The 21,833-nt window shown below is 45.0% G+C and overlaps 2 protein-coding genes across 5 annotated transcripts in view; one reads left to right on the top strand and one right to left on the bottom strand.

The window, feature by feature from the left end:
- TMEM204 (transmembrane protein 204) overlaps nucleotides 1-7,607 on the bottom strand; it is a 29,717-nt gene extending 22,110 nt beyond the window's left edge. Inside the window, exon 1 of the mRNA XM_026682501.2 lies at nucleotides 6,199-7,607. Coding sequence (XP_026538286.2) covers nucleotides 6,199-6,493 — 295 coding nt within the window. The 5' untranslated portion in view covers nucleotides 6,494-7,607. The remainder of the gene's footprint in view (nucleotides 1-6,198) is intronic.
- The window catches only part of IFT140 (intraflagellar transport 140), an 84,541-nt gene that overhangs the window by 53,473 nt on the left and 9,235 nt on the right, over nucleotides 1-21,833 (top strand). For all 4 annotated transcript variants that reach the window (XM_087973304.1, XM_087973302.1, XM_087973305.1 and 1 more), the window contains 5 exons: nucleotides 14,295-14,472; nucleotides 18,168-18,358; nucleotides 19,139-19,234; nucleotides 19,843-19,975; nucleotides 20,640-20,783. In XM_087973304.1, coding sequence (XP_087829430.1) covers nucleotides 14,295-14,472; nucleotides 18,168-18,358; nucleotides 19,139-19,234; nucleotides 19,843-19,975; nucleotides 20,640-20,783 — 742 coding nt within the window. The remainder of the gene's footprint in view (nucleotides 1-14,294; nucleotides 14,473-18,167; nucleotides 18,359-19,138; nucleotides 19,235-19,842; nucleotides 19,976-20,639; nucleotides 20,784-21,833) is intronic.

Genomic DNA, 21,833 nt, shown 5'->3' with positions numbered 1-21,833 from the left:
GCGATCTTTGTTCCATTGTACAACCTTCTTTGCCATCGCTGTTAAGTGAACCCCCGCTGCCCTTGAGATGGTAACGCGGTTGTTAACCACGACTTCGCTTGTCAGAAGGTTGCAAGAAGTTGCTCACACGAGCCCAGGACACCACAAATGTCACCACAAATGTTGAAATGTGAACCCAGTTGCCAAGCATCCAAATTTTGATCATGTGATCATGGAGTCATGCAGTTGTCGTAAGTGTGGGAAACTGTCACAAGTCTCTTTTTTTCAGTCACCAAACAAATGATTGTAAGTCAAGGATTACTTGTACATTTAAGAAACAACAAACGCCTTTCCTTTACGTTCTGTCAACTAAAAAGATACTCCTTTTGGTCTTTTTAGCTGCCAGAAAAAGGGAGTAGGGGAAAACAGTGCATTCCTTAAGTGCCTAGATAATCACCCTGGCAGCCCAAAATTATTGGAGCGCAAGGATATTACTGGAGAGCATGATGGATGACTCTTGGCTATGGATGTGTCCCATTGGAGAATATACATCCAGGGTGTGGGTGGGGGGGAAGACTTGGGTCAAGGGGGAAATGTATGGTGTAATTTAGTATCGGCTGCATCCAGCTAAATGCCAACATGGCCACTTCTAATAAATCAATTTTCTTTTCTCTGAGGTGCGGCTAGAGACTTATGATTTGAATGGGGGTGGATTTGTTGGAGCCCTGACAGGTTTTCCGTTTGAACAGAACAATGTCCCCACATCTTTTTCATGCAAACGACACCATGAAGTTATATTTTTAAAGTCTCAAATAAGCCCTCCTAAGCAATGTGTGAAATTAAGTGGGGATTTCGGCAGGCGTCACGCATCGTGGTTTCTTTAACCGTGGCTTATCGAATAAAACGGAACCGAACTGGGTTCGCCCAATAGTTAAACCAGAAGCCAAGTTTAAAAAGCAAAACCGGGTGACTTCACACAACACTCTTAAGGCAAAGATAAACAAGCCACATCATGGCTTCAGATTAAGCCACAGCGAAGCAGGTCTTAAGAAAAGCCCAAGATGTGCTACTGCAAAAAAAAAAAAAAAACACCCAAAGTTTGAGCCCTTGCAGGAGGACCAGTTTTGGTCGTTGAAAGTCTATTTCTTCCTTTTTGGACTAAGAAGACATGAACCTCCAAGAACTCTACAGTTTTGGATAACTCTTCTGGGTGGTTGGTTGTTGTTTTTTTGTTTTTTTGTGGCCTGGCTGTTTTCCAAAGCCTCTGAGACGTGATTAATAAATCCCAGCATTATCTGGTCTGCTGCCTCTGTAAACATTTCTTTCTTCCCCATTCCCACACAGAGTTGCTGTGCCTTTGGCCTGGTTCCCTCTCTCCCCGCCCCCACCAATCACTTCATCTGGGAAATGTACTTCTGTAAATCATATAATTCAACTGGACAGGTGTTTATATTTAGCACTCCCTGCAGATCACGTAGCCCCTCTTCCCTCCGAACCACTCCCCTCTTCATGAATGCTTGACCCAAAGAGCTATAATAAGGCCGGCTAGCCTTGCCTTGCCTCACTGTTCCTCCTTTCCCAGTCTATAGGAAACCAACTTTCCATCGCCTGCTTCTTTCCTGTGTCTTTTGAAAGAAACTTTCATGCCTTAGTAACACCACACCAAGAGTACTGCATCCAGTTTTGGTCCCCACACTATAAAAAAGACATTGAAACTCTAGAAACAGTGCAGAGAAGAGCAACCAGGATAATTAGGGAACTGGAAGCTAAAAGGTACCATGAACAGTTGCAGGAACTGGGCCTGGCTAGTCTAGTGAAGAGAAGGATCAGGGGAGACAGGATAGCAGTCTTCCAATATTTGAGGGGCTGCCCCAGAGAGGAGGAAGGGGTCAAGCTATTCTCCAAAGCTCCCAAAGGCCAGACAAGGAAGAATGGATGGAAGAGGCAACCTGGAAATAAGGAGAAATTAACTGACAGTGAGAAACAATCAACCCATGGAAGAGAAGTTGCCTTTGGAAGTTGTGGGAGCTTCGTTACCCACCTCAGAAGGATGGAAGGCTGAGTCAACCTTGAGCCTGGTGGTGTTTATTCTCTTATTCTGTTATTTTATAGGTCATCCTCGACTTATGACCACAGTGGAGCCCAACATTTTTGTTGCTAAGTGAGATGTCTGGGGTTTGTAAACTACCTGGATAACATCTGCATGAGAATTTTCCATGCAACAGACAGTTCTGGTTTTGAAAAGTAGCAAGCTGGGTTTCGTTGTTCTAGTCAACTGCTCCAGAACAATAGCGGCACCCCAAAAAAAATGAAATTTTATTACCTTATCGAAACAGCCAAAATAAGAAAAAAGCTGATGTGTTGGAAAGTTCTTTCTCTTAGAACAGGACTCTCCAAACTTGGCAACTTTAAGACTTGCTGGCATGGCTGGCCAAGGCATGTTGGGAGTTGAAGTCCACAAGTCTTCAAGTTGCCCAGTTTGGAGATTCCCTGTCTTAGAAAAAGGAGCAAGATATCGGATAAACCTTTATGAAATAACTGGCCAACTTTGGAGAAAAAGAGCCCTTTCCCTCACCATGACATAACTCGGGGCTCTGGAAAGTTCCAGTTCCAGTGCCTTGGCTACAGATCTGAGATGGATGGAAGAATTCTCCATGCACATCATGTTTGAAATTCACTATCTCAAGATGTGTCTGTCGTCTGGCTTAGAAGGCTTAGAAGGAGAAGAGTCGATTAAAAGACTTAGAAGCAGAAGAGCTTTCCTGTCTAGAAGCAATAAGCCACCAAATACTGGTTCTTGCAGAAAAAGGTGTCATTTTGCCCCACTGTGAAGCCTGATAGGACATTAAAGGATAATAAAGGATGGAATTGACTCTTAACAAAGTTCCAGCGGGATCCATTTTCCTTTTCCTTTCCGGCATCAACCAAAGAACCAAACTATTCTTTCCCCTAAGCGTCTTCCTATTCTCTTTAATTTGCTGGGATAGGAAACAGCTTTCTCTAGTTATTTCTCTTGAGTTGTAGCTAATCCCTCTCTTTATAAAAATCGTTCAGTAAAGACACATGTGCTTCTCAGACAATAGTGGCAATTCTTGAGTAGAATTCTTGAGTTGAGAGGATGGCCGCGTGCCAATCTTCCTAATGGGGCCAAAATCAGGATTAAAGGAATTTTTCCAGCCACGAGAACTACACCAAAAACTACAAAAATAGTGATGATCTCTCTCTCTCTCTCTCTCTCTCTCTCTCTCTCTCTCTCCATCTGCACTCTGTCTACATTCGCTGATGTCAGCACAGTTAGTCCTCAGCTTATGACCATTATTGAGCCCCATATTTCCGTTGCTAAGCCAGACAGGTATTAAGTGAACTTTGCCCCATTTTAAGACCTTGCTTGCCAGCGTTGTTAAGTGAATCACTGAAGTCGTTAAGTTAGCAACACGATTGTGAAGTGAATCTGGCTTCCCCATTGACTTTGCTTGTCAGAAAGTTGCCAAAGGGGATCCCATGAAATTAGGACACTGCAACTGTCGTAAGTACATGCCAGTTGCCAAGACATCTAGATTCCCACAGCTTCACCCTGGCTACTCTAATTAGTCTCTTTGATGCCTATGGAGAGTCATCCAGGTCAGGGTTGTCCCAAAGGTGCTTTTTTCAACAGGCAACTGGACTTTCTGGTTTTTCTTGGAAGATGTTTTAGAGCTGAAGAAGCTTCTTGGGTGAGAAGCAAAACGTCTTTAAAGAAAAACCAGAAAGTCCCAGTTGCCTCTTGAAAAAGCAAAAACTTTGGGACAAGTCTCTTGATGTTTTTGCAACGAATGGGTTTCCATAACACTACCTTTCTTCTGAACCTACTTCCTTCTTTCTGGCTGGGTCAATGAAGGAACTCTTTTTCTATTTATTTATTTTTGAAAGGGTAAACCTTTGGTCCCGGTGACCGACCCAAATTCTATCTTGCATCCTTATCCTGCGCCAGGTATATTTGCCTTAGTTGGCGAGAAACATTAGAGGCATTAGAGTGGAATGTGAGTGAGATCTTGCAAGGCTGCATTTAAAAAAAAAAAGAGTCCCTGCAGTTAATCTTTGGTACAGTCTTTTGCATTTTAATAAGGGCCTCGTTCTTTGCTGAATGTTTAGAGTCTTGTGGCTTAATGTATTTAGGAAATGCCTAATTAAAAGCAAAAACGGGTCTGAGGAGCAGATTTCTAGTGATAGAGGAGTTGATATCCTACAAAAAAAAGGGGTTCCCGTGAAGATTTTTAGTGCTTCTTTTGATCACTGCATCCTGCTTTTCTTGAGGAAGTATGTGAACTTTATTGATAGGCAGGTTTTCTGAATGTACAGTTGCAAATCCATACTTTTCTTCTGATTGCTGGCGTTGCCTGCTCTGGATAACTAGCAAAAATGTCTAGGCACAGTGGCAGCCTCATTTTCTCCATTCACTTTGAGAGACGCACCTCAAATATCAAACACTATCATATGACTCTTTTTCTTCACATCTGCATGACTATTTTATATTCCGGAATGAATTCTGACCCAGATGAGCACCAGAAGGAGATTGTATTCGGATTAGAGAGCTGTACGGTCAAAGAGCTGAATCGGAACTGTATAAAACAAAAAACGAAACAAAACCACACAGCAGAGAATTCCATCTCTGGAACAGATTTGGCCATGATATTCTGGAAGGAAGCCTAGAAGGATCCACTTTTTAGATTTGGAAAGCTCTGTTTCAGAAACAGCTGGAATGCAGTGGGGGTGGGGAAATTCCCAGGTAGTTCCTAGGCAACAGATGACATGGATGTCCTAAAATTTTGGGGGAAGCATAGTCAACAAGGAACAGACAATAATGGATGAAATGGACCAAAGAAATCAACCCGCTGGGGGAAAAAAAAAAAAAACTTCCTATATTCCTCTTTGAATTGACTTCCCTAGAAATTTTCCCACACCTTGCCAAGTATTGCCACCTAGTGAACTGGAAATAGCACGACAGAAGGTCAAACTTCCCGTGTCACGGAGCCGAGTATAGTTGTTCTCTAGTTTCCTTTTTTTTAAAAAAAAAAAGAATTAATGAACAGTTGAGAACTCTGTCGCCTGCAGGAGATTTACAAAAGGGGCTCAGGAGGGAAGAGTTTCGTAACTGGTTGTTCTCTCTCTTTTTTTTTCCTTGCAAAAATGATTCCTTTTATCGTCTCCCACCAGGAAGATTTTGCAAGGAGAGTTCTTTTAACCACGTTTGCTTTTTAACCAAGAGTTTGTTTGGACCGGGGCATGAAGTGGGAAGATCAGGCAGAGATTTCATCTTGTCTCCATGGTACCCACCTTAACAGTGCCACATTTGGATTGCGAGTCTAAAAGGAAAACAGCCAGCATCATAGAAATTAAGGGATCCTTTTAGTCTGCTGTTTCTCAAATCTTGTCGACTTTTAAGTTGGGTTGGACTTCAGCTCCCAGAATTTCCAAGCAGGGAAATGCTTGGGGAATTCTGGCAGCTAAAGTCCATGCATCTTAGAGTTGACAAGGTTGAGAGCCAGTCTCTAGTCTAATCCTTGGACCAGTGCAGGGATGAGCTACTACAGCAAATGTTACACCCATTGCAGATGGCGTAGAAGTCAAAACAGATGCCGGACTTGCTTGCAAACCTGTTCATTTTATCTAGCTTTGAATACGGCTTTTACTCTGCCTCCTGCATTTTCTGCACCTTTCTCCATCTCCTGTAGCCCAATAGTGTTATTTTTTTTCTTTTCTGGACCCAATCTCTTTTCCTTTGCCCCCAAGTATCTTTCTCGCTTCATTCTGAAGAGAAAGCAAGGCTTCTGCCTTCAGCCCTTTCCAGATAGAACCCCGATGGGAGCAAATATTTCACAGTCCGCCTTCAAATTTTTCAGCTGTCGCTACCTTAGCCAAGCTTTCTGCATAACAGACCCAAGGTCTTTAGAGATGCTCAATCAGCCAAGTCACGGTTGTCCCAAAAGGTGCTTTTCCAAAAAGGCAACTGGACTTTCTTGGTGTTTTTTGTTTTTTGTTTCTTTTCCCTTGAAAACCTTCCACTTCTCATCCAAGAAGCTTCTTCTTCTGTTCTTCAGAAAGAAAATGTCTTCAAGGGGGGAAAAAACAAACAAACCCAAGAAAGTCCAAGTGCCATTTTTGGAAAGGCGCCTACGTGACGTGCATCCCAGACCATTTTTTAAGACCAAGTCAAGAGGGAGAAGGAGAAACGAGACTTACATTTGACAGTATTTCGGGACTCCTGGAAACCAGCTGGCTCTGAACCCCAGCTCAAGGCTTCACACTCGTGCTGCTGCTGCTGCTGCTCTACCCCTTGCCCGTGCTTGGCACCTGTGCCCACACCTCCTTTCCCCTTCTCTGCCAGCCAGCACATCTTCCACAGCCCCACGCTGCGTTTCCGCCCATCCTCCAAGGTCTGGTACACCCAGTTGGGAGTAAAGGCAGCCGCGTTGTTGAGAACGAGGGACACCAGAGCGACCAACACGGCTGTGGCTACCAATTTCTGGACTGTCATATCTGAGGGTCAGCCCAGCCGCTCTCGGTAGAAGATCCACGCGTTTCACACCCACACCCCAATCAGCTGCAACACATTGACTTCGCTCCGGTCGGTGGAAGAGGAGAACGTTAGGGATGGCTAGAGTACATCGCCATTCATTCTCCAAGTCAGCTGCTGGGAAGGTCCTGGCTGCCCAAAGAGCCACAAGGCAGAGCGGAGAACTCCATGCGAAGGAAAGGCAAGAACCAGGCGTCCAGATTGCTTGTCTTCCTTTGGTGGGGGTTGCTTTATCCTCCTTCCTCCCCTTTGAGCAGGACCAAGCTGGTGTAGAGTTGAACGTCGAGGAGGCGCATTCTTTCCGAAACCCAACTGGCAAAGGGTCGACGTAGGCAGTGTCTACACCGATCGAGTTGTGTTCACGGACAGCTGAGGGTCTCCCCCCCCCAAAAAAAACTATGCCCCTAAAGGCAGACTTCTGTAGCACGGCCGTGAGAAGAAGCTGGGAGATTGGACAGCCCAATGGTATAGGGTCTCCTGTTTTGAGTAGGGATTGGACTAGAAGACCTCCAAGGTCCCTTCCAACTCCAGTTTATTCTGATATTCTGATGAGAAAGACCTGCATAAGAGGCGTCAAGAGATCTCGGTTTTGCTGCCCCCAGAATTTCAGAACGGCTCCAAGAGGGCCCTCGGCTTCAGCACTTCGCGCCCCAAGCAAATCCCAGAGAGGGCAAAAAAAAATAAAAAATAAAAAATGATTGCATCCCCAAGGAGTCCTGCAAGACTGGCGTCTGTATTCCCAGGGTCTCACACATCCACCGCTGCTGCTCTTCCCTCGATGACGGGAGCCCCGCAAACTGGCAAAGCAGGAAAACAGAATCCTTGCTGCGAGGAAGTTTGGCTTCCCCCTCCTATCTCTCCATGCAAAGGAAACGGTTGTTTGTGCGGCTGGTTTTGGTGAAAAACCTCAGGGCGTAGCCGATTGCAAACCGACAAGAGCCACTGCCACGGCCGTCCGATGTGAACAGGATATGCTTCCTGAAAGGAAAAGTCAAAGACAGACTTCTAAAGTCCCAGTCTCTCTCTCTCTCTCTCTCTCTCTCTCTCTCTCTCTCTCTCTCTCTCCACCCCCTCCTCCCATCCCTCCCACCTCATTCCTTTGCTGTCCTCCTCTTCCCCCTCCCTTGGTTCCCAGAAAGAAAAAAAAAATCATTCGGTAATACTTGCATTAGGAAGAATCGTTATTATGATATTGGAACGCTCAAGGAAGGATATCCTAGAAGGAAATAGATCTTGGTGGGGTCCTTGGTGCTGTCTGAGCTTGGTTGTTTTCTTGCAGACGTTTCATTACCCTAACGAGGTAACATCATCAGTGCTGTAACAGGTTAGGGTTTGCAAAGAGGAGGAAGGAGAGGAGGAGGTAGAGGAGACCAGTGGGGTCCTTGGTACTCTCTGAGCTTGCTGGTGGGTTGTTGTTGTTGTTTTTGCAGATGTTTCATTATCCAATTAGGTAACATCATCAGTGCTAGAAGGGAGAGGGATTTGCAAAGAGGAGGAAGGAGAGAAGGAGAAGGAGGTTGAGGAAGAGAACTGTGGGGTCCTTGGTGCTCCCTGAGTTTGGTTGCTTCCTTGCAGACGTTTCATTACCCAAGCTAGGTAACCTCAAAAATAATAATAATAATAGATAGATCCTCCAAAATAGACCCCACTCTGTTATTAATCTCTTTGGTTTGGGATTCAACAGCTGGGTCTCAATCCATCAAATCTAACTTGGGAGATTGAAGCACAAGAAATATGTGGCTCTCTTGCCAGGCACTCTCTTAATTCAGTGCTAAATATTGGAAAATATTTTTGTTTTTGTTTTTTTCTTTTGCTTGCTTCAACAAAAACAATCAGAATCGTTTCTATTTTTCTGCACAATAATGCAATAGTTTGTTGGATGAGATGGAAGGATCCAGTAGGGTTACACTTCTAGGAAAAATTTAGCATTTCATAAGGAGAGAGGGGGGAGGGAGAGGGAGAGAGCAAGACAGAGAGAGAGAAAGAAAGAAAAAATAAATAAAAAAGAGGAAGAGAGGAAGAGAAAGAGAGAGAGAGAGAAAGAGAAAGAGAGAGGGAGGGAGAGGGAGAGAAAGAAAGAAAGAGAAGAAAGAAGAGAGCGGAAGAGAGAGAGAGAAAGAGAGGGAAGGAGGGAGAGAGAGAGAGAGAGAGAAAGAGAGATAGCGATGAAAACCAGATAGGTGACTTTGTCATTCTCTCTCTCTCAGCTCAGCCCACCTTACAGGGTTGTTGTGGGAAAAATAGGAGGAGGAAGGAGCCTTTTGAGTTACTTATAAAAAAAATAAACATGGGGATATAACTGAATAAATTTCATACGACAAAGCTGATGGTTTGTAGAAGCAGCAGTCTTGCAAAGGCATCATTTCCAGCTACTCTTCAGGCAAAGACCTGCCAATTAAGGTTTTGTGATTCTTCTTCTGTCCATTTCTGGGAATGGAGGGATGGAATAGGGACCGGTCGGGAATAATGCTTAGGCCTTGAAGTCCACCGAAGAGGTCTTCGGTATGTCTTCCCATCCTGCTGGTGAACCGACAGGATGAGTCCTTTCCTTCTCTTGTTCCTGTCTTCCCCTCGAGGGAAACAGGTGGGGGTTTGGGACAAAGTTGTTTGTCCTGTTTCGCTTTACAGAAAAACGTTTAGTTCTCTTTGCACGTCAAACAATTCTGATGATGATTCTGCAAGTGGAAACCTTGAGCGCTGAAAAGGAGTTACCATTCAGGTCACAAAGTCCTTGACTCCAAAGAGTGATAAAAAGGGCACAAAAGATCAGCGGATGCTCTCTTCCCTCATTGGAGGATTTGTACAACATGGGATGTAGAAGGAAGACACAAAAGATCTTGAGAGACCCTTCACATCCAGGCCACTCGTTGTTTGAGGTCCTACCATCAGGAAGACGATATAGAGTGATGAAAGCCAGGACAAGTAGATTTAAACATAGCTTTTACCCAAGTGCTGTGATCAGGTTAAATGCAGAGTTATGAATCTGGTGGTCTTAACATATATATATCCTGGTTGTTTAACTGTTAGTTGTTTCAATTTGTTTTACATTGTTATTTGTATATGTCTTTTGGTGTTGTTCAGTTGTATGTTGTGAAAGAGCACCTTATTTCGTTGTTCTCAGGTTCTGAGTACAATGACAATAAATTTATCTTATCTTATCTTATCTTATCTTATCTTATCTTATCTTTATCTTATCTTATCTTATCTTACAGCCGTTCATTTAGGGGACCGTTCAAAGTTACAGCAGCAGTGGAAAAAAGTGACTTACGGCCATTTTACACACACATAACCATTGCAGTTTCCCCACAATCATGGGATCAAAACTCAAATGCTTGGCCACCAGCCTATATTTATGACGGTTGCAAGTGTCCCAAGGTCCCACGCCAAGAAGACCAAGGACCAATCCTTTTGGAAATCTAGAAGTGTCCTACCTTTTATTATTAAGTCCTCCTCAACCCACTCCTTTCCGGATGTGTTCAAACTGCAATTCTCAAAATGCCTCACCAGCATCGTGAAGATAGTGAGATTGGGCTTTTGGCCTGGAATTCTGGAAGGCGGAAGTTCAACAGGTTAGGGCAGAGGTGGTATTCTGCAGGTTCTGACCAGTTCTGGAGAACCGGTAGCAAGAAATTTTGAGTAGTTTGGAGAACACGTGACTGGCCCTGCCAACCCCATCTATTCTCTGCCTCCCATTGTGTCCCAGCTGATCGGCTGAGTCTTCTTTGGTTGCCCTGCCCAGGAGAAGGGAGCTGGAAAGCAGGTTAATGGGGTGCGGAGAGAATCCGATTTTGCAGTAACCTTCCCCTGCCATGCCCTCCAAGCCATGCCCATAAATCCAAGCCATGCCCACAAATCCACCAAGCCATGCCCACAGAATGCCACACCACCAAGCCACACTCACAGCTGATTGTCTGGGTCTCCTTTGGTTGCCCTGCACAGGAGAACGGAGCTGGAAAGCAGGTTAATGGGGTGGGGAGGAAGGGGATTTTGCAGTATATCCTTCCCCTGCCACGCCCACCAAGCCATGCCACGTGCACAGAACCAGCAGTAAAAAAAAATTGTATCCCACCACTGGGTTAGGGCAGTTTTTCTCTCAGGCTTTGGCAGCTTAACAGATAATCAGAGTTGGAAGGGACCTTGTAGGTTATCTAGTCCAACCCTCTGCCCAAGCAGGAGACCCTACACCATTTCTGATAGATGGGAGTCCAATCTCTTCTTGAAAGTCTCAAGTGAAGCTTGAAAATGGGTGGACTTCAACTCCCAGAATTCCCCTGCCAGCACGGCGATCACATGACCAAGGGACACTGCAAAACTCTGTGGTTTCTTCCCCAAACCCCAAAAACTTTAACCTTAGACTGTCTACTATTGACCTCACCCCTTTCCTAAGAGGTCTGTAGGGGGCGTGCATAAGCGCACCAACGTGCCTACCGTCCTTGTCCTATTGTTTCTTTTATTTTTTATTTTTCTTATATGTATCCATGTATTCATAACTATGGTTTTACTTATACCTATTATCTTGTAAACAATTGACAAAAATAAATAAAATAAATAAATAAACTGTCATAAATATGTACTGGATTGCCAAGTGCCCAAATTTGGATCATGTGACCGCAGAGATGCTGCAGAGGTCATAATTGTGAGGACTGGTTGCAACTTCCCTTTTTTTTCACTGCCATCGTAACTTTGAAAGTTTGCTAAACGAACGGCCACACGTTGACTGCCTGTAAAGTCCTTTTTTCCCCTTCATGGATTAGGAAAGAAAAACATCGGCCGCTCACCCTAGAATAAAAGGTTTTGTATGTTGAGCCTAAAGCGACGGGATTTGGTTCCCTGTAGATGCCACTTCAGAAGAACCACGGACCCCTGGAGAACCTCCAACTCCAGCCCTTGCTTGGTTGCTTAATCAACGAAGCGAACGCGGACAATCCTGGCTCTCGAGAAGGCACAGAATACATACTACATCTTCTACCCAGGGCCATTCTGGGAGTTTAACCTCCACCCATCTTCAAGCTGCCAAAGCTTGAGAGGAACACCGGTTTAGTGGATTCCAAACTTTGGGCAGCTCTCCTTAGGCGTCGGGTGCGTACGTGGGTTCCATTTTACGGGTCGGTTTTGCACTTCGAGAGGCAGAATTCCTACGGCAAGCGGGTCGCCTTGCTCTTCTTTGAAGACAGAACAAAAGGGAGCCCTGTGCGCCCTTCCTCCACTGCATCTGGTCTTCATTAGAACAGCGAGCTGGAGTTGATGAAGGACAGATGTGAGGTAGAGTTCCAAAGATAAACTCAGGAAATTCTCCGAGTTTGATATAGGGGGAAGGGTTGGACAGTTTATGGCTTTACTTCTCTCTCTCTCTCTCTCTCTCATTTTTTTTCTCTCTCCTTTTCTTTCTCTCTTCTTTTCTCCTTTTCTCTCTCTCTCCTTTTCTCTCTCCCTCTCTCTCCTTTTCTTTCTTTCTCCTTTTCTCTCTCCTTTTCTTTCTCTCTTCTTTTCTCCTTTTCTCTCTCTCTCTCTCCTATTTTTCTCTCTCTCCTTTTCTTTCTCTCTCCTTTTCTCTCTCCTTTTCTCTCTCCTTTTCTCTTTCTCTCTCCTTTTCTCTCTCTCTCCTTTTCTCTCTCTCTCCTTTTCTTTCTCTCTCCTTTTCTCTCTCTCTCTTTTTCTCTCTCTCTCCTTTTCTCTTTCTCCTTTTATTTTTCTCTCTCCTTTTCTCTCCTCTCTCTCCTTTTCTCTCTCTTTTTCTCTTTCTCTTTCCTTTTCTTTCCCCCTCTCTCCTTCTCTCTTTCTCTCTCCCCCTTTGTCTGTCTCTCCTTTTCTCCTTTTCTCTCTCTCCTTTTCTCTCTCCTTTTCTCTCTCTCTCCTTTTCTTTCTCTCTCCTCCTTTTCTCTCTCTCTCCTTTTCTCTTTCTCCTTTTATTTTTCTCTCTCCTTTTCTCTCCTCTCTCTCCTTTTCTCTCTCTTTTTCTCTTTCTCTTTCCTTTTCTTTCCCCCTCTCTCCTTCTCTCTTTCTCTCTCCCCCTTTGTCTGTCTCTCCTTTTCTCCTTTTCTCTCTCTCCTTTTCTTTCTCCTTTTCTCTCTCTCTCTCCTTTTCTCTCTCTCCTTTTCTCTCCTTTTCTCTCTCTCTCTCTTTTCTCTTCTTTTCTTTCTTTCTCTCTCCTTTTCTCTCCTATCTCTCCTTTTCTCTTTCTCTCTCCTTTTCTCCCCCCCTTTCTCCTTCTCTCTCTCTCTCTCTCTCTCTCCTTTTCTTTCCCTCTCTCCCTCCCTCCCTCCCTCTCTCTCAATATCTGAGTAATATCTGAGCGAACACAACCATCCTTTGTTGAGCCTGGGCAATGAAAAGAGAGCCTGTTGAAGATTAAAAAAAAAATAAAGTTCAGAAGTTGGATTCAGTCTTTGGTCCTACTCGGAACAGACTTAACTGAAGCCAATGTAACAAGCTAGCCTGGCTCAGTTAGATCCGTTGAGTTTTAGTATTAGGTCTCTGACCCTCTGCCTTGGTTTTGGACACCCCTCGAAGGCAGGGCTCCCCAAATTTGGCAACTTTGAGACTTGTGGCCTTAAATTCCCAGAATTCCTCAGCCAGTCATGCTACCCACAAGTCTTAACGTTGCTAAGTTAGGAGACTACTGCTCTGAGCTAAGATTTCTAAAGAGACAAGAGGTTTTATTTATTTATATTTTATTTTATTAGGTTTGTCAACTGCTTACAAGATAATAGGTGTAAGTAAAAACATAGTTATGAATACATGGATACATATAAGAAAAATAAAAAATATATATAAAAGAAACCATAGGACAGGGATGGTAGGCACTTTGGTGCGCTTATGCATGCCCCTACAGGCCTCTTAGGAAGTGGGTGAGGTCAATAGTAGACAGTCTAAGGTTAAAGTTTTTGGGGTTTGGGGAAGAAACCACAGAGTCAGGTAGAGTATTCCCGACATTGACCACTCTGTTGCTGAAGTCATATTTCCTGCAATCAAATTTGGTGCGGTTTACCTTGAGTTTGTATCTATTGTGTTCCCTTGTGTTGTAATGATTAAAGCTGAAGTATTCATTGACAGGTAGGACATTGCAATGTATCATTTTATATACCATACTTAGATCAGACCGAAGACGGCGTAATTCAAGGTTTTCTAGATCTAGAATTTCAAGTCTGGTGGCATAAGGTATTCTATAACGAGTAGAGGGGTGGAGAACTCTTCTTGTGAAATATTTCTGGACTTTCTCAACTGTGTCAATATCCGATACGTAATGTGTGTTCCAGACTGATGAGCTGTATTCGAGTATTGGTCTAGCAAAGGTTTTGTGTGCTCTAGTTAGTAGTGTAATATTACCAGAGAAAAAGCTACGTAGCATTAGGATAACAACTCTTAATGCCTTTTTGGCTATGTAGTTACAGTGGGCTCTAGCACTTAGATCATTAGAGATGAGTACTCCAAGCTCGTTGACAGAGTTTGGATCATCAACAAGGTCTTGTCAAAAAAAAACCAAAAACAAGGTTTTGCCTCCAGTAGGCCGGTTCACACCTCCGTGTTCTTGAAGGTCTTCATAGCTTGACTTGAACCATGTGCCTTCTTGCATTCTGTAGTGAAGCTAACACGGCCCCCATGCGCGTGAAGCTCCAAAGGCCAGATGCACATCAGTCTTAAGCTATGGTCCCTAAAGAGGCCTTTTCTCCTGCAGAAAGGCCAGTTCACACCTCCATGTTCTTGAAGGCCTTCAGGATCTGATCGGGACCATTTCCCTTCTTCTTCTTCTTGTATTCTGCAGCGAAGCCGTCTGGGAGAACATGGCCCGCATGTGCGTGAAGACCCAGAGGCTGGACGTTGCCAAAGTCTGCCTGGGGAACATGGGCCATGCGCGGGGAGCCAAGGCGTTGCGGGATGCTGAACGAGAGCCAGAAAAGGACGCCCGGGTGGCCATGCTAGCTGTTCAGTTGGGCATGCTGGTGAGTGGGAAGACTTTCCTCCCATTATTTCTTTACTTGATTGGTCGACTGATTTTTATCTGCCGTCCGTCCGTTTCACCATCCAAGGTGTCTCCAGGCAAGCTTGCTGCCATACAGGTAGTCCTCAACCTACAGCCATTCATTTAGGGACTGAAGTTACAACAGCACTGAAAAAAAGAGACGTATAGCCATTTTTCAAACTTAGGACCGTTGACCATCTTATGACCATCTCGATCAAAATTTCGACACTTGACAACTAAAATAAAAAGTTTGACTTTTACATCCAGTTGGTTCATTACCATTTGAAGTTTTATGATGACACTGAAAAAAACAAATAGAGGCTTACGGAGGTTTTTCACACTTACTATGGTGGCAGGCTCTCAAATTTAAGAGATTTAATAAATAATCAGAGCTGGAAGGGACCTTATAGGTCATCTAGTCCAACCCCCTGCCAAAGTGGGAGACCCTACACCAGGGGTCGCCAAACTTTTGGACCTCAGGGACCACCAATCTCATAATTTTAAATCCCAGGAACCACTAACTGGTTCTGTGGACGTGGCCTAATTTGTGGGTGTGGCTTGGTGGTCATGTGACTGGCTGGGCGTGGCTTGTATGCAAATATTATAAATATTTGTATAAATATTGAACTTTTTATAAAAAAAGAGCAACTTTTACCCAAAATCAGGCAAAGCAGGCAGGCAGATTGAGTTGCTGACAGAATCATTCAGTGATCTATCTATCTGCTAGCTCAGTCTATCAAAATTTGCTTGCCGGGAGTCTGCACTGAATAATAGAAACTTAAGTCCTAAGGGAGGTTCAACTGTGCTTAAAAGCAGAGCCGAAGATCTAAAGACTAGCTAGAAAGCAAGAAATCCAACCATTTCCTGCTTCCTGGCTAATCTAAATCTCTCGGCACAGCAGAACAGCTGATGGGCGGAAAAATAGCAATTTAGCAGGCAAGTTTGCCGGGTAAGGAGTGAATGGCCGGGGAGGGTTCCCGTGGGCAATGTGGGTGGGCGCAGCCTTGTGTTTCTGCGCAGCCTGGATTAATTGCTTTGGGGGGTCTTTCTCTGTGGCCCACCAAAATTTTCTCATGGCCCACCAGTTGGCGACCACTGCCCTACACCCTTTCTGACAGATGGCAGTCCAATCTCTTCTTGAAAGTCTCAAGTGATGGCGCTCCCACAACTTCTGAGGGCAACTTCTGTTCCATGGGTGGATTGTTCTCACTGTCAGAAAACTCCTCCTTATTTCCAGGTTGAATCTCTCCTTGTTCAGTTTCCATCCCTTATTCCTTGTCTGGCCTTCGGGTGCCTTGGAAAACAGCTTGACCCCCTTCCTCCTCTCTGTGGCAGCCCCTCAAGTATTGGAAGTTGCTCTTATGTCTCCCCTGGTCCTTCTCTTCATTAGACTAGCCATGCTCTCTGTGGTCACGTGATTGAAATTCAGACACGGCACTTGGCAAGTGGCTCATATTTATGATGGTTGCAGGGTCCCAGGGGGCGGGGGGGTCACGTGATTCCCCTTTTGTGACCTGACGAGCCAAGTCCATGAGGGAAGCCAAGTTCACTTCACAACCGGGTTACTCACTTTTAACAACCGCAGGGATTCACTTAGCAGCTGTGGCAAGATAGGTCATTAAATGGGGGCCAAATGCCCTTCAACTTAGCTGCAGAAATTAACCCATGAACAGAGTTGGAAGGGAACTTGTAGGTCATCTAGTCCAACCCCCCCCCCCATGCAAGCAGGAGACCCTACACCATTTCTGACAAACGGCAGTCCAATCTCTTCTTAAATGTTGGACTCAATTGCAGTTGTGAGTCAAGGACCACCTGGGTTGTTGTTTTTTTCCTGCCAATATAAATATAAATAAATATTAAAGATATTTCAGCTCTTGGTTGGGCTGACCCTCGTTCGAATGCACCCTGCGCTCGGTGGCTTTTAATCTCCGTCTGATTATTATCCCTGTACACTTTTTACAAGCCAAGATCCAAAGCCTTTCCTTCAGCGTCAAACATCCAAAGTCCCATTCAAGGGCGACTGTGTTTCCAAGCCCCCAATTCCCCCACCCTCACCCCGCTAGCAAATGGCTTCCGAGATGGCAGGGCCTTTAATTCAGTTGGTTGGTGCCTGGAGCCGTTTCCTAGAGCATCAGGAAAAGCAGGAGCTTTATTTTAGGGTGTGTTTTTTTTTAGTGTTTATTATATGTTGGTCTTGAGTTCATTGATGAAGGTAATAATGTATAAGGTAAAATAAAATAGGTGGTAAGCCGAAAATGGAGATAAATAGGGGATAAAGAATTGGAAATATATGCGAGGAAATGATTTTGATATTGAATGAATGAACTGAAATATGAAATGGAAATTTATTTGAAGATTAGTGGAGGGGATAATAACGTGATGTGATATTAAATAAGAAAGTCGAAAACGTAAGGATGGTTGTGTATAAATGTTGTAATCTGGCATCACGTTGCTCACGTGAAGACGTGTAAAACGTAAAAATGAAAAAAAAAAATGTTATAAAAGGAAAAGGAAAAACAGGAGCTGGCCATGTGGACCATCCGCTTGTTCTTGAAGTGACCTGCAGGTTGGATGGCTTAGTGCTTCCCCCGCCCCTCTTGCTTTTATTTAAACATCCTGTTACAGTCATAATGATTCTATTTTGGGCGTGTAAGGCTCACTCGGCTCCTCGGATTCCTCCTGTAGTTAACTCCCTGTAAAGTGTCAGAATGCAGAGCCTTTATTCCTCTGTCCTTCAAGGAGACTATTTGAATAGAATACCTTTATTCTCACTGCATTCCATGAATGCAGTGAAATTTGAAAGCTGCTCCAGCACAGCGCCCCAAACACCACATCACAATTATACTACAGAGCAGGGGGGTCTCCAACCTTGGCAACTTGAAGCCTGGCGGACTTCAACTCCCAAAATTCCCCAGCCAGCAAAGCTGGCTGGGGAATGGAGTTGAAGTCCGCCAGGCTCAAGTTGCCAAGGTTGAAGACCCCTAGAGTATTTAAAAAAATAAAAATAATAATAATAATAATAGGACTAAATCACAAATGCACTTGTTTGATTCAAGACCATTACTGCCCTGGAAAAGAAACTGTTTCTCAATCTATTAGTCCTCATTTTAAGACACCTATAACCACCTCTCTGATGGTAACAGTTTGAAATATGAATGTCCAGGATGAGAACGGTCTGTGGAGATTTTTTTAGTGCTCTAGAGAGGAGTCTGGCCTTCGCAATCTCTTCCAAAGAAGAAAGAGAGCAACCGATGGTTTTTTTGTGCTGTGTTTATAACTCTCTGGAGCATCATCTTATCCGCTGCAGAGCATCCAGCATACCAGACCGTTACACAGTATGCCAAAATGCTCCTGATGGTAGAACGGTAAAAAGTAACCAGCCACTTCTCACCCAGACCACTTTTTTTTCAGCAACCTCGGGGCTCAGGGTTGACATGACTGGTCCTTGGTGCTCTCTGACCTTGGTTGTTTCCTTGCAGACGTCTCGTGACCCCAAAGTAGGTAACGGCATCAGTGCCTTGGGACTTGGAACAAGTCACTACATGAACTGTTGTAAGTTGAGGACAAACCCGTACATGTGAACGAGGAATTCACTGATAATGATGAAGACGATGACGATATGCTTGCGTTCAAATCAGCATCCCTCCCTTCTCAGCTCTCTGGTCTCTCTTCCAGGAAGACGCTGAGCAGTTATACAAGCAATGCCAACGATACGACCTCCTGAACAAGTTCTACCAGGCTTCAGACCAGTGGCAGAAAGCCATTGAGATAGCCGAGACCCAGGACCGAGTGCACCTGCGCACGACGTACTACAATTACGCCAAGCACCTGGAAGCCATCGCTGAGCGCAACTTTGCCATCACCTAGTAAGTGTTTGCAGGCTACCATATGCCAGAGCTTATCCAGATCCGACTTAAGATTCAATCAGACTCATTCTGGAGTAAGGGGGTCCTTGGTGCTCTCTGACCTAGGTGGCTTTCTATCAGACACTTTCATCACCCAACTAGGTAACATCGTCAGTGCTAGAAGGGGGTGGGGTTTGCAAAGAAGAGGAAGGAGAAGGAGGTTGAGGAAGAGAACTGTGGGGATCCTTGGGTGCTCTCTGAGTTTGGTTGCTTCCTTGCAGACGTTTCATTACCCAAACTAGGTAACCTCATCAAAAAATACGATAGATCCTCCAAAATAAATCCCGCTCTGTTATTCATCCCTCTGGTTGGGTCTCAATCCATCAAATCTAATTTGGGAGATTGAAGCACAAGAAATATGTGGCTCTCTTGGGAATGGAGAGTGAACAGGGACCAGTTGGAAATAGAGGAGGAGGAGGAGAACTGTGGAGGTCCTTGGTGCTTTCTGAGCTAGGTTGTTTCCTTGCAGATGTTTCATTACCCACTAGGGAACATCATCAGTGGCAATAAGGAGTGGGGTTGGCTGTCAGTTTAAACCGCTAAAGTGCTTGTATGTATGATGAATGCTCTGATCGTGTGAGATCTCACAAGTCCAAGGAGGTTGAATTGTAAACAGCTTCCCTTCACTGTAAATACTCTCCATTCATTGTAAATACTCGTCCTGAAACTAAACTAAACAGCTGGGCTTTTTTTCCCTCCCGTCGTCCTGGCTTTCTGACCCTGTTTTTTCTTTCCGCGCAGCTATGAGAAGTCTGACACCCATAAGTTTGAAGTGCCTCGCATGCTTTCAGAGGATTTGCAGGCCTTGGAGTCCTACGTCAACAGGATGAAAGATAAGTGAGTGTCACCCTGGCCCAGTCCTCTTTGAGAAGCTGATTTGGCTGCTAACGGGCTCATCCTCGACATTACGGCCACCATTACTGAGCCCAAACTCTCTGTGGATAAGTGAGACCGGCCATCAAGTGACTTCTCTCCCCTTCTGCCACCTTTCTGGCCACCGTTGTTAAGCGGATCGCTGCGATGGTTCAATTTGTACTACGGCAGTTAATGGGAATCTGGCTTTGCTCTCAGAAGGTCGACGAAGGGGATTATGTGGTCCTTGGGCCACTGCAACCATAAATACCACCCGACTGCTGAGCGTCCAAGTTTTTGGTGACCATGGGGATGCTGCAGTGGTTGTTAAGTGTGAAAAACTGGGGGGAAAGTCCCCTTTTTCTATGCTGTTGTAACTTTGGTCACTAAATGAACAGCTGTAAGTCAAGGATTTCCTGGGTTTGCCTGGAGGTTGAGCTAGAACTGCTAAATCCATGTCTTTCCTCCCCAAAGGCAAGATTTGCTCTCTATGAATAGCTCAACACTTTGCGGAGATGTCATCCATCTGGATTCTGATTGATTGATTGATTGATATCCACCCTCTCTCCTACCCTTTGTTTTTCCTCCTCCAGAGGTTTGTGGAAATGGTGGGCTCAATATCTAGAAGGCCAGGCCGACTTAGAAGCAGCTTTCAAATATTATGAGCTGGCTCAGGATTATTTTTCCATGGTCCGTATCCATTGCTTCCTGGGTAACATCCAGAAGGTAAGTTTGCTTTCTTTTAACAGATTAACAGAGTTTGAAGGCGTCTTGTACTGTAGGTCATCTAGTCCAAGCCCCTCTGCCCAAGCAGAAGACCCTGCACCCTTTCTGACAAATGGCAGTTCAATCTCTTCTTGGAAGCCAGTGAAGCTCCCACAACTTCTGAAGGCAACTTCTGTTCCATCGGTTGATTACTCTCACTGTTAGAAAATTTCTCCTTATTTCCAGGTTGAATCTCTCCTTGTTCAGTTTCCATCCATTATTCCTTGTCTGGCCTTTGGGTCCTTTGGAAAATAGCTTGATCCCTGGAAAATAGTAGATCCCATCTACTCTTTCAGAGTCCCCAAAGTGCTTTTTCAAGAGGCAACTGGACTTTCTCGGGTTTTCCTTGAAAACGTTTCGCTTCTCATCCAAGAAGCTTTCTTCAGTTCTGAAGAAGCTTCTTGGATGAGAGGTGAAATGTCTTCAAGGGGGAAAAAAACCAAGAAAGTCCAGTTTATATAAAAAAAAGAAATTAAAAAACAACAACAACAACAACAACAAAAAAGCACTTTTGGGACGGCTATGACCTGGATGACGGAGACTCTCCATAGATGTTGCCTCAGAGGTGCCAGTGTGTGGTTCCAAGTGGAGAAAGCACCGGCTTTTGTCTCTCTTTTTGCTTCAGGCTGCCGAAATAGCAAACGCAACAGGCAACTGGGCAGCGTCTTATCACGTTGCCCGTCAGTATGAGAGCCGCGAGGACATCAAGCAGGCGGTGCACTTCTACACCCGGGCTCAAGCGTTTAACAACGCCATCCGTTTGTGTAAGGTACGGGCAACTTGCAACGTGTTCTGACCTCGGCTTCACAAAAATCACGAAGCAGGCTCCTCGTCCCGACAAACCCCCTTTTGATTAGGCTTTTATGTGGATTCCTCTCACTCACATCCAGCAAAGTCCCGGCAAACCATCTTTCAAGAGGAATTGCAACCCCAGACCTTATCAGGCTTGGAGAGCTGCCAGGCTGATAGCTTCCAAGCGCAATGCTGTGCAAGAAATACTTGGCAAGGAGTCTCTGAGAGTCACAAACAAATCTTCACACTCATTAAAGGAACTAATTGTCTCCTGCAAACACTACTCCCCTTTCATTCCTCTTTATTTCCTATGGGAGGGGCCATTCGCCATCCATCTGTGCCTTTACTCCCAAGTTGACTCTTGTTCCTTAACTGTTCCCTTCTTCTGGCAGCTCTGTGCATGCGCATACTGGGAAAAGGCTCCAGCTGTTCTTCTGCCTCACTGAAGTCCAAATCCGAAGGCAGCTGATAACTGTTGGATGGCCCTGTCCCCATCTCTGCCTCCGACCCAGAGCCCTCGTCAGAGCCTTTCCCAGACTCCAGGACTGACCCATGTTCCTCCCCAAACTGTCCAAGTCTGCCACCAGCTCCGCTGCCTCTGGCGGCCCGCAACACAATGATCCCTGAGCTGCTGAGGTTACTATTGTAGACTTTCTGAGTTGTGCTGGGAGTAGTGACTTAGCAATCTCCATCAAAAGGTGGGAGGTTTCCACCCGCCAGATGAGGCTGAAGACCCTTCTGAGCCCATAGCCCAGCAGAGCAGATGTCCTGAGAAGACGCCACCAGGACCAAACACAATAGCTGGGCTGGTGGCCACAGGATCGTGTTCCCTTTGTTAAATTTTGACAAATTACAGCCCGAGTTCTGCCAGGGTGACGAGGTATCTAGAAAAGGGATGGGACCTTTTATCACCTGACTCTCAAATTACAGTCAGTCCTCACTTAGCAACGAGCTTCTTAAGCAACGGTTAGGACAGTGATTAAAGAGTGACATTCCTCCCATGTAGGACCTTTGCAGGTTTGCAAAG

This window comes from Notechis scutatus, chromosome 12 (genome assembly GCF_049901735.1).
Source record: "Notechis scutatus isolate UNSWTSFEM ecotype Mainland chromosome 12, rNotScu1.2, whole genome shotgun sequence".
NCBI lineage: Eukaryota > Metazoa > Chordata > Lepidosauria > Squamata > Elapidae > Notechis > Notechis scutatus.
Note: the sequence above shows the minus strand (reverse complement) of the source record. Positions and strands in the feature narration are given on the sequence as shown.